This window comes from Gossypium hirsutum, chromosome D09, assembly GCF_007990345.1.
Source record: "Gossypium hirsutum isolate 1008001.06 chromosome D09, Gossypium_hirsutum_v2.1, whole genome shotgun sequence".
NCBI lineage: Eukaryota > Viridiplantae > Streptophyta > Magnoliopsida > Malvales > Malvaceae > Gossypium > Gossypium hirsutum.
The window spans coordinates 31,538,743-31,551,913 of NC_053445.1; the positions used below are offsets into that span (position 1 = coordinate 31,538,743).

General features: G+C 30.9%; 1 protein-coding gene across 1 annotated transcript; it reads left to right on the forward strand.

Moving 5' to 3' along the window:
- Window positions 1-4,172: 4,172 nt before the first annotated feature.
- LOC107891864 (probable histone-arginine methyltransferase 1.3) lies at window positions 4,173-12,778 on the forward strand. Its single transcript, XM_016816792.2, is given in 16 exon segments — window positions 4,173-4,567; window positions 4,925-4,987; window positions 6,255-6,351; window positions 6,443-6,586; window positions 7,124-7,227; window positions 8,018-8,116; window positions 8,211-8,280; window positions 8,940-9,036; window positions 9,953-10,007; window positions 10,512-10,595; window positions 10,798-10,875; window positions 11,249-11,333; window positions 11,336-11,351; window positions 11,433-11,605; window positions 11,681-11,832; window positions 12,537-12,778. Coding segments are annotated over 16 exon segments (1,620 nt in total). The 5' UTR covers window positions 4,173-4,360; the 3' UTR covers window positions 12,633-12,778.
- Window positions 12,779-13,171: the final 393 nt, after the last annotated feature.

Below are 13,171 nucleotides of genomic sequence, written 5' to 3' on the forward strand. Positions count from 1 at the left end.
GAGGGAATAGAAGGAAGTGGACGGTTGATAACTAAGAGAAAATAGGGATTTGGGAACAAACTAAAATAAAAATAAATAAAGATTTATCCAATATATTTTTTTATGGAATTCAAGTTGAACTATACTTCCCAACAAAAGTCGAAGCAAAAATAATCCAAACGTGTGCAACATAGGATTTAAACACAAAACTTGAAGCTAAGCTAACACCATACTACCGAACTGGCAAGCTCATTCAATTATAACTTGCACGAAAATAAAATTTAAGTCAAAAGATTAGGGATAGGAATTGAGCTAAAAATTTTACAAACTTCCAAGAGCTAGGATTTGAACTTAGGACCTCTCACACACATACAAAACATATAACCACTAAACCAAATTAAATTTCTTAACATAATTTAACATTTTATATTTAAGAAATTCAAGGCATTACAAGGTCGATCCCCAACAAGTTAAGTGGGCAAAATGAAAACTTACCTCTAATTTAGTGACTAATGATTCAATTTACCTTTGAATAAAAGAATTCTACCTTATGTTTGAGATTAATGAGCGATGAAAATAATGCAATTCAAGTTTAATTGTTACAATCGATAGATTACAAAGTTATCAAATCTTACATTGGTTATTAGTGCAACTTATGTAGCCAATTCATTACTACCCAACAAGTTGGATTAATTTTGATGTAAAGATTGTCAAACCAAAAATTTACTATGCAAATGAGAGAAAGCTTATTGGCTTCAAAATATTTTAGCTTTTTAATAATGATAATTGTGTGATATCATGGAAATGTAGGTATTGTCAACCATTGAGATGATTCGAGCTTAAGAACTCAGCATTTGAGAGTTAGGATTTTGTTATTAGTACCTTTAGTTTATAAATTTTGCGGAGTTAATCCCCATACTTTAATTTGATCATTTTTAGTTTTTATATTTTTTAAATTTCAATTCTCATCAAATGATAATTGTTAAATTTATTAAGTTAATTTCTGCTATTTTTAAAATATAACTAGCAAACATATTATCATATGTGTAATGTTGTGTTAACTTGTTATTTTCATGTATTACTCGCTAAAAATCTGGTTAATAGATTAATGACTATTATTTTCATCAAGACTAAATTTTTAAACTATGAAAAGTATAGGGACTTCAAATGATCCAATGAACTAAATTAGCAGTTGTATGCATAATACATGACTAGTAATTGAATTTAACCAAATGGATTTAACTACTACTGTTTGGGTCAGGACTAAAATTTCAAATTTGGAAAAGTAAAAAGACTAATTTGATCAAAATAAAGTACATGAACTAATAGTAATAAAGAGCACATGCGGAACAGGGTCGTAGCTTGTCTAAGTTGCGAATTTGACTTAGGGCTCCAGACTTTGGAAAAGAAACTTGGATTTTGACACAACCTGAAACGCAATCAAATCCAAGTTAGATAAAACAATTAAAATAAATAACTAAGATAATTAAAATAGAATAATAAATCTACAATTAGAACAATAAAAAAGAAAATAAAGAAGATAGATGGAAAGATAGAAAGTGGTATGTAGAAGTCTTAAGAAGCCTTAGAAACACAAAGAATCCACAACCCCTTTCAAGCGGCTCTAATTTCCCCTCCAAGAAAAAAAAATTGGCAAAAAAAAGTTTGAATATGATCCCACAATTTGAAAAAACTGTTAAAACTCTTCTAAAAGAAACTCAAGAGAAATTCTTGAAAAGAAAACTCAAAGAGAATTTGTTAACTCAAAACAGAAGTTGAATCATAATGAATTGAATGATTTGTGTACAATACAAAGGCCTGTATATAGGCTAGCTAAATAAATCTAAATAAAACTCTTAAATATACTAGAACTCTAATTAATCTAAACAAAAAGAGTTTTAAACTAAACTTTATTGTTGACATAAAACTCCTAAATAACTTAAACTACTTAATAATTATTAAAAATTCAGAATAATAAAACAATAAAATAATAAGAGCTGATAAATACAATATTGTGTTCATATATAATAAAAATTAAGCTCAAAACTTGAACCCAATATAATTTAAACTCGAATTAAAAGCTCAAAACTCGTAATTCTCGTCATAATCCTGTTCAGAAAATTTTCTTGCATAGTCTTCACTAAAACAGTCATAAATTGAGCTCCCGAACTCAAAAATGAGTGATTCAAAGTGCGTTTTGAAGCTAACAGATATATCTTCGAACTCTATGAGACATCTCAACCTAGAAATGTCAGGATCCCATCCAAAAAATCATCACAAGTCTGCTGATTTCATAAAATTGAAAATTGGCAACTTTGGTGAATGAAATTTAATAAATTTTACCTCATCTGTGCATGTATCATTTCTCATTTCCTCAAAAAGATTCATCATCGAATCTTGTCTTTGATAGAATCTTAGTTTGATTTGCTTGACCTTTGACATTATTGTTGGGTCTTGAGGTAGTGTAAGCTCATCGCATCCATGGGTCTAAAATTAGGCCTTGAGACTCGCATGAAATAATATATTTTAACTCCTTTTTATATTTGATTATCTTATGTAGCTAAACACCCTTCATAACTTCCAGCCAAAGAAATCTCAGGTATAACTATAAATTTAGCCTTTTATGTTTACTTTTTTTGTTATATTGGTTCTAATTCTTTTTTTCACTTTGACCTTCAAACTTCGAAATTTTGTCAAATTGTTTCTTTTATAGATGAAAAAGTTAAATGGAACATGAAAATTTTAATGGCATCGGCGTGACAGCCTATACATATTTTATAAAAAAATCAAATTAATTATTAAAAATTTGACAAATTTAAAAAGGTTCATGAACAGTGGCGAAGTCAGGGGTTGGCAGGGGCCTCAGTCCCACCTAAAATAAAAAAAATTCATTTAGGCCCCTTTATCATTTATAAAATTTAAATTAGTAATCGTAAAATTGCACTTTGCCCACCTAAAAATGATAAAATTTTGATTTAATATTTAAAAAATTATAAAGATACAAACTATTAAAATGGTGAAATTACATATTTATTATCGTAAAAATATACAACTTAAATCTACCAAAAAAAATTCTAGCTTCACCCTATTCATCAAAGAACTAAAAATTATTCATGTCGGTAATGAACTATACGTAAAATGCCATTAATTTTTAACATTTTAATCAACTTTTCCATCCAAAATAAAAGCAAATTGACTAAATTTTGAAAATAAAAAATAAAAATGATGCAAAATAAAAAGAATTAGGAACAAAATAACAAGATAAATAAACATTCAAAGTTAAACTTGTCATTATACCTTAAACTTACATAAAATAAACAAAGTAGACAAAAAAAACAGCAATTTTGATATAGATCCTCATTGTCGTTTAAAATAAAGGACTTGATGAATTTTTTATTACATTTTAAAGTGAAAAGTGAGGTGCTTGAGTGAAGATAAAGAGATAAAATATGCTGAGGAAGAAGATAATAAAAACTAGGGAGAGAACATTTCATCTAATATTAAATTTAAAATTTTATTTAATTAAAAATACCGCTTCCCAAAACTTGATTGGACCAAAAAGTATAATAGACTCATAATTTAATTAAATTTAAGGGCAAATTGCATCATTAGTCACTATATCATGGGTAAGTTTTTGTTTTAGTCACTTAACTAAAAAAATTACAATTTGATCACTGGACTATTCAAAAAATTTTATTTAAGTCACCTAGCTATTAAAATCAATGGTACATGATTTTCTCTGTTCGCACTGTCTGCACTAATCAAAAGCTCTCTTTCCTCTTCTCTTCTATAGCTTAATTTTTTTTATGAAACAATTTTAGACGTCACAGATCTGCGAATTAAAATCTAAACAACTTCCGATCTCCGACACTAACCCTCAGATTGGATCTAATACATGTTCTTCTATTCATCGATGGGTATTGATCCACCATACCGATTGTCGTTATTGCTTGGAGCTTGTTGGCGAAACTTAAAAAAAAAACTTAACAACCCTATGATTTAAATAAAAACTTTTAAATAGTTCGGTGACTCAAATGAAACTTTCGAATAATTGACCAAATTAAACTTTTTTAATTAAATGACCAAATCAAAACCTTACCCATAGTTTAGTGGCTAATGGTGCAGTTTCCCCTAAATTTGAATAATAAAATAACAATTCAAAACCTAATTTAATCGATCCAAATTATAATCACTTCATTCAAATTCGAACCTTAAAAGATCTACCAGACATCAGCTTACGCTAATGTCTTTTATTCTATCTCTCACTTAGTGGCGGCTCTAATTTTCTTTTAAATTCATTTTTTCCTTTCTCTGATAAAAACCCTAATTTGGAAATTGATTAGATTTAGAAAAATTTCTAGGGGAGTTTTGTATAATAATAATGGGGGATTCAACTGGGCATAAACACAAACACTTGGAGTTAACATTGGCGGCTGTTTCTGAACTGTCTTCCTCTTCATCGGTTTATTCTTCTTCTTCGACACCGGTGATTGCTCGATTCAGTGCTGATGATGGAGTTGCCGCGCTTCGGTTTCATCAAGGTTCGGAATTTATTGACGGGTTAAATGTCGATCTTGGAACCTCTCAGGTAAATGAAAGAGGGTCTTGTTTGATTCTGGAGATAATGGTAATGCAATATGTAATATTGGGTTTTTATGGTCTTAATAAAAATGAGAAACAAAGAACTTCAATTGTTTTTGGTTTAATAAACGTCTATGTTTTTCTTTACCATTGAAGAGCTGCACAAGGTTTTTCTTTTTTTCTTTATTATTATTACAATTTTTATTTTGGCTATAGTTTTTCTTTTGATGAAGAATGGCGAAGTTGAAAATTAGATTGAATTGTTGAAATTTACTACTTTTGAATGGAAAATTTTAGTTACTGACTGTTACAGTGTTGTAAAATGGTTGAAATTTGTATGTGTGTGTGTGTTTATTGTTTTCAGCTCTTCAAGTTGGGACCTCTTCAATCACTTTGTGTCTCAGAGAGTGCTGATACCAATAAAGAGGTACTAAAATCATTAAATATGTATATATTATGTTACTATGATTAGCAATGGAATTCTGGTTTGGTACATTGTCTGTAAAACTAGAATATGCTCTGGCCATGCTTACTAAAAGTTTTGAATATTATTTTTATCTAATGAATGACAAGTGCAATGATTCAATCCTTCAAGTAAATGAATTTAGAGTTGAAATTAAATGAATTTGATAAATTATGCAAAATATAAAATGAATTAAAATATATAACTAAATGTCAATAAGGCTTTGGCTGAAATGACAAAGTTGAGACCATGGAAACTTTGTCGTCCAACTATGCGTTATTGGTTCTCTTCGATATATATTATGTGATTCATATCCAGATTTGTTTTTATCTAAGTCCAGATGCATAAACATGATACTAACATAATTTTCTGAATTGCTAAAAGTTTCTCATTTAAAAACAGTTTTGTAATGTTAATTGCTAAGTACCTAAAAGGTCAATAAAATCTTCATTAGTGATATGACTTAATTGCCCTATACACGGGAAAGAAAACTTTTCAAAAAAGTAAATTAAAATTCTGATTTCTCATTGGAATGGGGATAACTTTAACAGCAGGTTATAGAATAGGGATGGCTACAGGTGGGCTTTTTTGCTTGCTTGGCCTGACCTGACCTTAACTTATATATTCCCAAATTTATCCGTTCTGTCCCGAACTTTGTTTAAAACTTTAGCCTCGATTTTGTCCCGACTGTGAAATGATTTTCCCAATTGGTTTTGAAAATTTACACAATGTTCTATATTATATTACTTTTATAAAATTAAAAAGTTGTAATAAAAAAATATAAAAATTTATTAATTAAAATTTATGCTACAAATTCTCATAAAATTAAGAAATTATAATGAAAAATATAAAAATGGTTATAAAATATAAAAAAAAGTATCATGTTAGTAAATATATCGGGGTAGGGCAGAGTGTCTTTTACCTAAACCCATCCTGATTTGACCTTGAAAATTTTAATGAAAAAAACTGACCCGCCCTGCCCTGAAACCTGATTTCAAGAGGAAAAGAAAATCCCTAAAGGGACAGAACAGATCAAAACTTGATGGTTTTCAAGATTTTAGCCATTCCTAGTTCAAATGCTGGTTGATGGTTACATATATCAGCACTTTCTATCTAGTATATTGCAATACGGACTTAGGAGTATATATCCTTGCCAAATGTGTTCTGTTAAAAGTTTTGTGGAATTGTGGCTATACATAAGTATGCTGTACAATGGTTACATTTTAATCAGAAATCATATTCTCAGGGAGTCTCCATCCAGTTTAGAAATGAGGAGGAGAGCAGGGACTTCCATTCTGCATTCGAACAATGGCAGATGGAAAGCAAAGGTGCTATTTTCAAACACCTTCTTATGATGATGCAGAAAAATTGACTGTTTTGTAGCCTTTCATAATTTTTTATTTTTCCATTCTCGTCCAGGAACACATTTGCCTAATGGAGACATTTCTGTTTCTAAGAGCAAGTTCGATAATAAAATTGAGTCATCTTCTGCTAAAATGTACTTCCATTATTATGGACAATTGCTACATCAACAGAATATGTTACAAGATTATGTGAGAACAGGTTAAATTACAGAGCTGTGTTTCATTTGATTTTCTATTACAAATTTTCTTTGGTTAAATTATCTAGCAGATCCTCATGTTATAAGCTGAACAGCAAATTAGTTCTATAAAAGCGAGCAATTTAGTCTCTATACATTTAATTTTGAAGCAAATATGTAAAATTTTACATGGCGGTAACCTTAACCATTAAAAGGTCCTGGCTTGTCGTGTTTTAAAGTGATACGAAAGAAAAACTAAAATTCTACATTTTTTAAAACACAACAAAGTCCAACTGACTTTTTTTTCCAGGTCTATTATTTAACATTTAACCATGCTGCTGTTTACAAATTTATCTATTTTCTTCAAAATTAAATATAAAATGATTAAATCGCTCATTTTTTTAATAGATAGACTGTTAAGCTCTTAAGCCTATAGTACAGTCTTAAATTTTTGTAGACAATGCTAACAAAACCCACTACAGTGATATATTATGCCATTGTGTATAATCAACATAGAAAAGAAGTTAAAGGCTGATGATTGATTAATGGTTTTTCTCCAGGAACCTATTATGCGGCTGTAATTGAGAACCGAGTGGATTTTACAGGTCGTGTGGTGGTTGACGTTGGTGCAGGCAGTGGTATTTTGTCATTATTTGCTGCACAGGTATTTTTAACCTTTTGGTTTGTTTTGTCGTATGTCACATGTACTCAGTGTTAGTGTCTGACTCATGTCCAAAACAGGTATGGTTAGGCTTTTATAAGTTTTTCCATGTATTTGGGGGATACTTGGAGGTTATAACCACAATGATAGACCTTGACATTTATTTATTTTTGGAGGGAGGAAAATTAAGAACTTATAAAATCATAAGTTTTGTCAATTCTTGAATAAAAGTATAAAAAAAAAAATCTTTCTTTTGATGTTGACAACCAAATATTTGCAAGGAACTCATATTTTTTAAGTTTGTTGCGTATTTTTTAATAATAGTTTAACAAATACTAAATCCAAGAAGCAGCAAAAGCCTCTTGTCATGCAATTAGTTTAAGTTCAAATGATAGGACTTGATATTTATAATAAACCAATTAATTTGAAGAGTTTGTAAATATATAATGATAAATGGTGAAATGAAGAGATAAACAATAATGTGCTTTAACTTTTTTTAGTGTATAATGCATAAATTTAAGTTATAAATAAGCATATAACATTTACTTTGAGGGGGCCGATTAATATTATTTAGTATATGAGTATATTTATTAAAAAATAATTCAAAATTTGGGGTGGGGGGCTTTGGCTTCCATTATGCTCTGCCCATGCATAATAATGTCAGACACGAGCGTTTGATACTGTATTTCAGCATAAACGAAGAGTCAGAACAATATAGATTTTGACCATGTGCATATGCTATTGCTTTTCCCATTGGTTGTAAATACTCAATTTGTTTCCTACTCCCTGTTAGGCTGGTGCAAAGCATGTTTATGCTGTTGAAGCTTCTGAAATGGCAGATTATGCTCGTAAACTTATCACTGGGAACCCGACATTAGGTCAACGAATTACTGTATGTGCTTGTCTTCTCACGTTCGCATTTCCTCTTATATCTAGATTGATCCAGTTTCTCATGTATTCGGTTACAAATGACATGCAAAATGTAGGTAATTAAAGGCAAAGTTGAGGAAGTTGAGTTGCCGGAGAAAGCTGATATTCTCATCTCTGAACCAATGGGTATGTTGGTGTGTGAAGCTCTGTTGTTTTCGTTAAATGTGATGATAAAAATCTCACTATGCTGAACTTTTGATAACTTTTTATAATCCTTGCTTTGATGCTCTATTCTCATGGAAATGAAGATTTTCCGATAAGAAAATGATGAGTGAAAATGCTTTGAAAATGAACTATTTTGTGGATGTTTAAATTTTTCTGCTTACTTTTGATCAGTGTTGAGAAACCTAGACTGGACTAGCCTGTTGAGCTGGTTGAACCGGAAATCGTTAGTCCAATCAGTCTGGTATATATATAATATTATAATTTAATTGCTTGGTTTTCTAACCGGTCGAACCAGTAAGAAAAAGGCAGAAACCGGTTCTTAATTTTTTTAAGAAAATTTTTAATAAAAAATTATTTTATGTTATTAGATTTTAACCTTTAATCCCTTTTAACTTGATGAAAATTTGGACCATTTAAGCAAATTACATATTTTTATTTAATATTTGTTATATTTAATACTTATTTAATATTAGAATTAGTTATTTAATATATTTCTTCTTAATGAACCATTCCGTTCAACCAGTTAAACGGATAACTGGAGGTCTCATCGGTTTTACCTTCAGTCTGCTTTTTTCAACATTGTTTTTCATTGATTCTTTATTTGATTTTGTCACCTGCAGGCACCGTATTAGTTAATGAGAGAATGTTGGAATCCTATATAATTGCAAGAGATCGGTTTCTTGTACCTAATGGGAAAATGTTTCCTTCGACTGGAAGGTAAAAGCTATTCCATTCAATAAGTTTGTTTCTCATGTTGTTGATAATGATTTTCAATTTGCTGGTAATGTTATCCCAAATTTTCTTGAAGTACTTGTATTTGACCCCCTTTGTCCGACATATCTTCGGATACAGATATAGAGATATGATCTTTCAAGGACTTTTCAAATATAAGGAATAACTAAGAAAAAATTGAATATACCTGTGTCGGGCACACTCCTATTTCCAACATTCATACTTGAATCCGAATAACATAGAGCCCATTACTTGTAGGATTTCCACTGTCAGTGAAGACATGCATTTCATTTCTTGGTTTGTCGGTCTTACTCAAACTAAACAGGTTAAATGATTGTTGGGACTCTTTATTTTACTTAAAGTATTGACATTTGATACTTGTGTTCTACACATATTAGGACATACGTGTGAGTATATGACATTTCAAGGATTGTCCTACTACATAGAAAAACTGAAAAAATTGAATGTATCCATGTTGGACAGACATGTTCAAAGATTGGGCTACCTGACTTGGGTTGGACTTAGACAAGGTGAATTTAATTTGGACTGGTCCGGCCTAGATTAAAACTTTGATGATAAAATTAATATTTTTTTTAAACTTAATTATAAAATATATTAATATAATTTTTTAAAAACTTATTATTATTTGAATAGTAAAAATGGCCGGGCTGAACTGGGTCCAGCTTGAATGGGTTTGGGATAATAGATTTGAAATTTTTTCGAGTCATGGCTTGGCATGGCCTATGGACACCTCTAGTGTCAAACCTGTCCATATCCGATACTTGCATTTGAGTCCGAGTAACATAGTCTCATAGTCTCCATTGATCAATGTTTTCATCAAGCTGTAAAATGCGTAAGGTCTTTTTCTTTGAGATAATCTCATGCTATCTTAATATTGTAGGATACATATGGCTCCTTTCAGTGATGAATATTTATTTGTTGAAATTGCAAATAAGGTATGTATTCAACATTGTTTTTCTAAAGTAATATAAAGTGATTTTATCCTTCTGTATAAACTTATACATATACGAGGAAAGTCGATCTCAAAATCTCATGACTTGTTGCCATGAATCCTTTTCCTTATCCAGTCCGGTTAAGAAAATTACATAGAAACTTGTTGGCTGTATAAATTGTTTTCTAATTCTTGTCAGAAATTTACAGAGCGATCTTTTTCCTTCATTTTTCTTGAAGTAATCATATCCAACACATGCTCGGATATGGTATTGTGATATGATCCTCCGAAGACCCTCTAAATACATGAAAAAAGCTTTTATAAAATTGAACATACTTGTATTGAACACATCCATATTCAACACTCTAGCCTGAGTTCGAGTAATATAAGGCTCAGACACCATCCCATTCTGCATTCCTTGATTTGCTATTACTTTACTACAGTTTCATTTAACTTTTCATTTTATTGACCTTTTCTGTTCCTCTCCCTAACCTGGAAGAATTCGCAGGCTCTTTTCTGGCAGCAGCAAGACTATTATGGTGTGGATCTGACACCGCTATATGGGTCTGCATTCCAGGGATATTTTTCTCAGGTTTGTTTCATACATTTTCACATGAATCTGTCAAGTTAAATTCCGGCACTTCTACAGAATCCTTACTAAAATGCAAGGTTTAGAATGCTTGCCCATAAAATTTCTATGGCAGTTGCCAATCTTTGTGTGTTTATGGTTACTCCATTGATATTTCATTCTGTTTCAACTAATTTTTAACTGAATGTGTTTTCCTTTCATTCAGCCTGTGGTGGATGCTTTCGATCCGAGATTATTGGTGTGTCCTCCCATGTGCCATGTTCTCAACTTCAATGAAATAAAGGTATAAGCGAGAGCCTTTATACACTCCTCTTATTAACTAATGTAGTCTCTTATGGTAATTTTCATGGAATCAAAGCACATATTGTCGTAGGACGTAAGTACTTCTAGAAAAATGAAAGTCAAAACATAGTTGACTACTTATAATTTATCTTACTCAAACTTGGGTGTTAGGGTAGGATACGGTTGACATATCCAACACGGGTGCATTCAATTCTTTTAAAGTTTTATCTTGTATTTGGAGGGTGCATGGAAATTCATATCCCCATGCTCATTCCCAAATATGCATTAGGCATGGGTACTTAAAGAAAAGCATAGAATTGGAATGGTTATTAGCAAAAGCAAAATATTTAGTAAACTTGTTCCCTTTTGTGTAGGAAGAGGACTTGTATGAAATAGATATTCCCTTGAAATTCACAGCATCTGTCGGGACTAGAGTCCACGGGTTGGCCTGTTGGTTCGATGTCTGTTCAATGGAAGGTAATATTTTAAAATTTTGCTTTATTCATCAGAACTGGTGTTTCATCCTATCTAAATGCAATCAAACTGCTTTATTGACAGTACCGTGCAAAGATGGCTTACGACCGCCCCTGGTGCACCTACAACACACTGGTACCAGATACGATGTGTCCTCTCACAGCCAATTTATGTTATGGCCGGGCAAGAAATAACAGGCCGACTTCATATGATTGCCCATAATGCTCAAAGTTATACCATATATCTAGCATTATCAGGTAGGTCCCTATCTCCTTTTTGTGTTTCTGGTTTGCTGTTTCATTTTTTCTAATGAGGTAGATCGACTGTTATAGCTAAAATGTGGGGTCCCGGGGCAGAACAAGGAGGAATTATTCAGACATCATCTTGCAAACTCGATCTCAAGGAGCCATATTACCGTATGTCACAGCCACAACCCTACACAACGGCACAAGATCAGCAACCACGGCAGTTACTACAGGCTCAGGTACCAGCTTAATTTTGTGTCAGCTCATATTGGATTCATTTGATATAAGTTATTCGGAGTCAGTTAGGACTGTCGCATACAGATGTGTCTAACATGAGTCTATTTAGAGGATCATATCCTTATACTAGTCCGAAATTGAAGGTCCGTTCAATAATTTAGAGGGTTGGACAAATATTAGGCTTAAAAAATGAGTATTAGCAAAAAAAAAAAAAAAAACTCATTTAGAAATTTAGAAAATAGGGCAAGCTTGGATTCTAACATTCAAGGTTCAAGTTTGATCTGGCCTATTTTAATTATATAATTTTATTTTTCTTTTCTTTTCTTTATATATATATATTAACTTATATCATATAATATAAAATATATAATATTATAATATAAATATTAAAAAATATTGAGTTATATATGTTTAAGATTTAATAAGACAAAATACTAAATACTAAATAAAATTAACATATTTAAAAAGAAAAAGAATATATAGGTGAGTTTAAATAGAGTTGGGTTAATCATTTACAAATATGGTTGAGTTGGTAGAATATTTGAGTTCCATATTTCGGCCAAGTCAGGCTTGGTCAATACATAGGTCCAGCCTGGACCTAAACCTAGCCTGGTTCGAACCAAGAATTTAGCATTAGATTCCATCTAAAATTGATATCCATAAACGATATCAATCCTTGTTTTCTTGTCCTCTGATTTTAAAACAGGATATACCGCCAATCCACACCGAGGATCTGGATTTAGAGGAACTTGAGTTGCTGCAGCAACCATCGGAACCTTTAGGAGCTCAGCAGGACCAATAAGTGATGAAATTAGATTTTAGATTTTCTAGAGGATTCTAACAGGCATTTCATCTGTAACATAAATTTTGGTTTTTTTTTTTTTTACACTGGTAATTGCTATGGTTTCGCTTATATTATATCAACTCTTCTTTGGATCGTTTCTACCATTTGTTTCTGGTCATTGTAAATTAAAACTGATATGCTCTACTCGATTTCAGGCATGTTCATGTCTCGATACAAATATGATCAAATTTGTACATGCATTTTGGAGATCCTTGAAGATCATACTCTAATATTTATACGTCAAAACTGAATTTCAGGCACAGGTGCTGCTTAAACAAAAATGAAGAATATTATTATAATAATATAGGATATAAATACACAATTAATTTTAATAAATCTTAAAATTATACAAAATTTTGATTTAATGTGTAATTTTATACAAGAATTTTGAATTTGTGTAATTTTATATGTGAAATTTTGACTTAATTCAATTTTCACAAATTATTAATATAACGATTATTTTATATTTATATATTGCATACATATGATGTATTTAT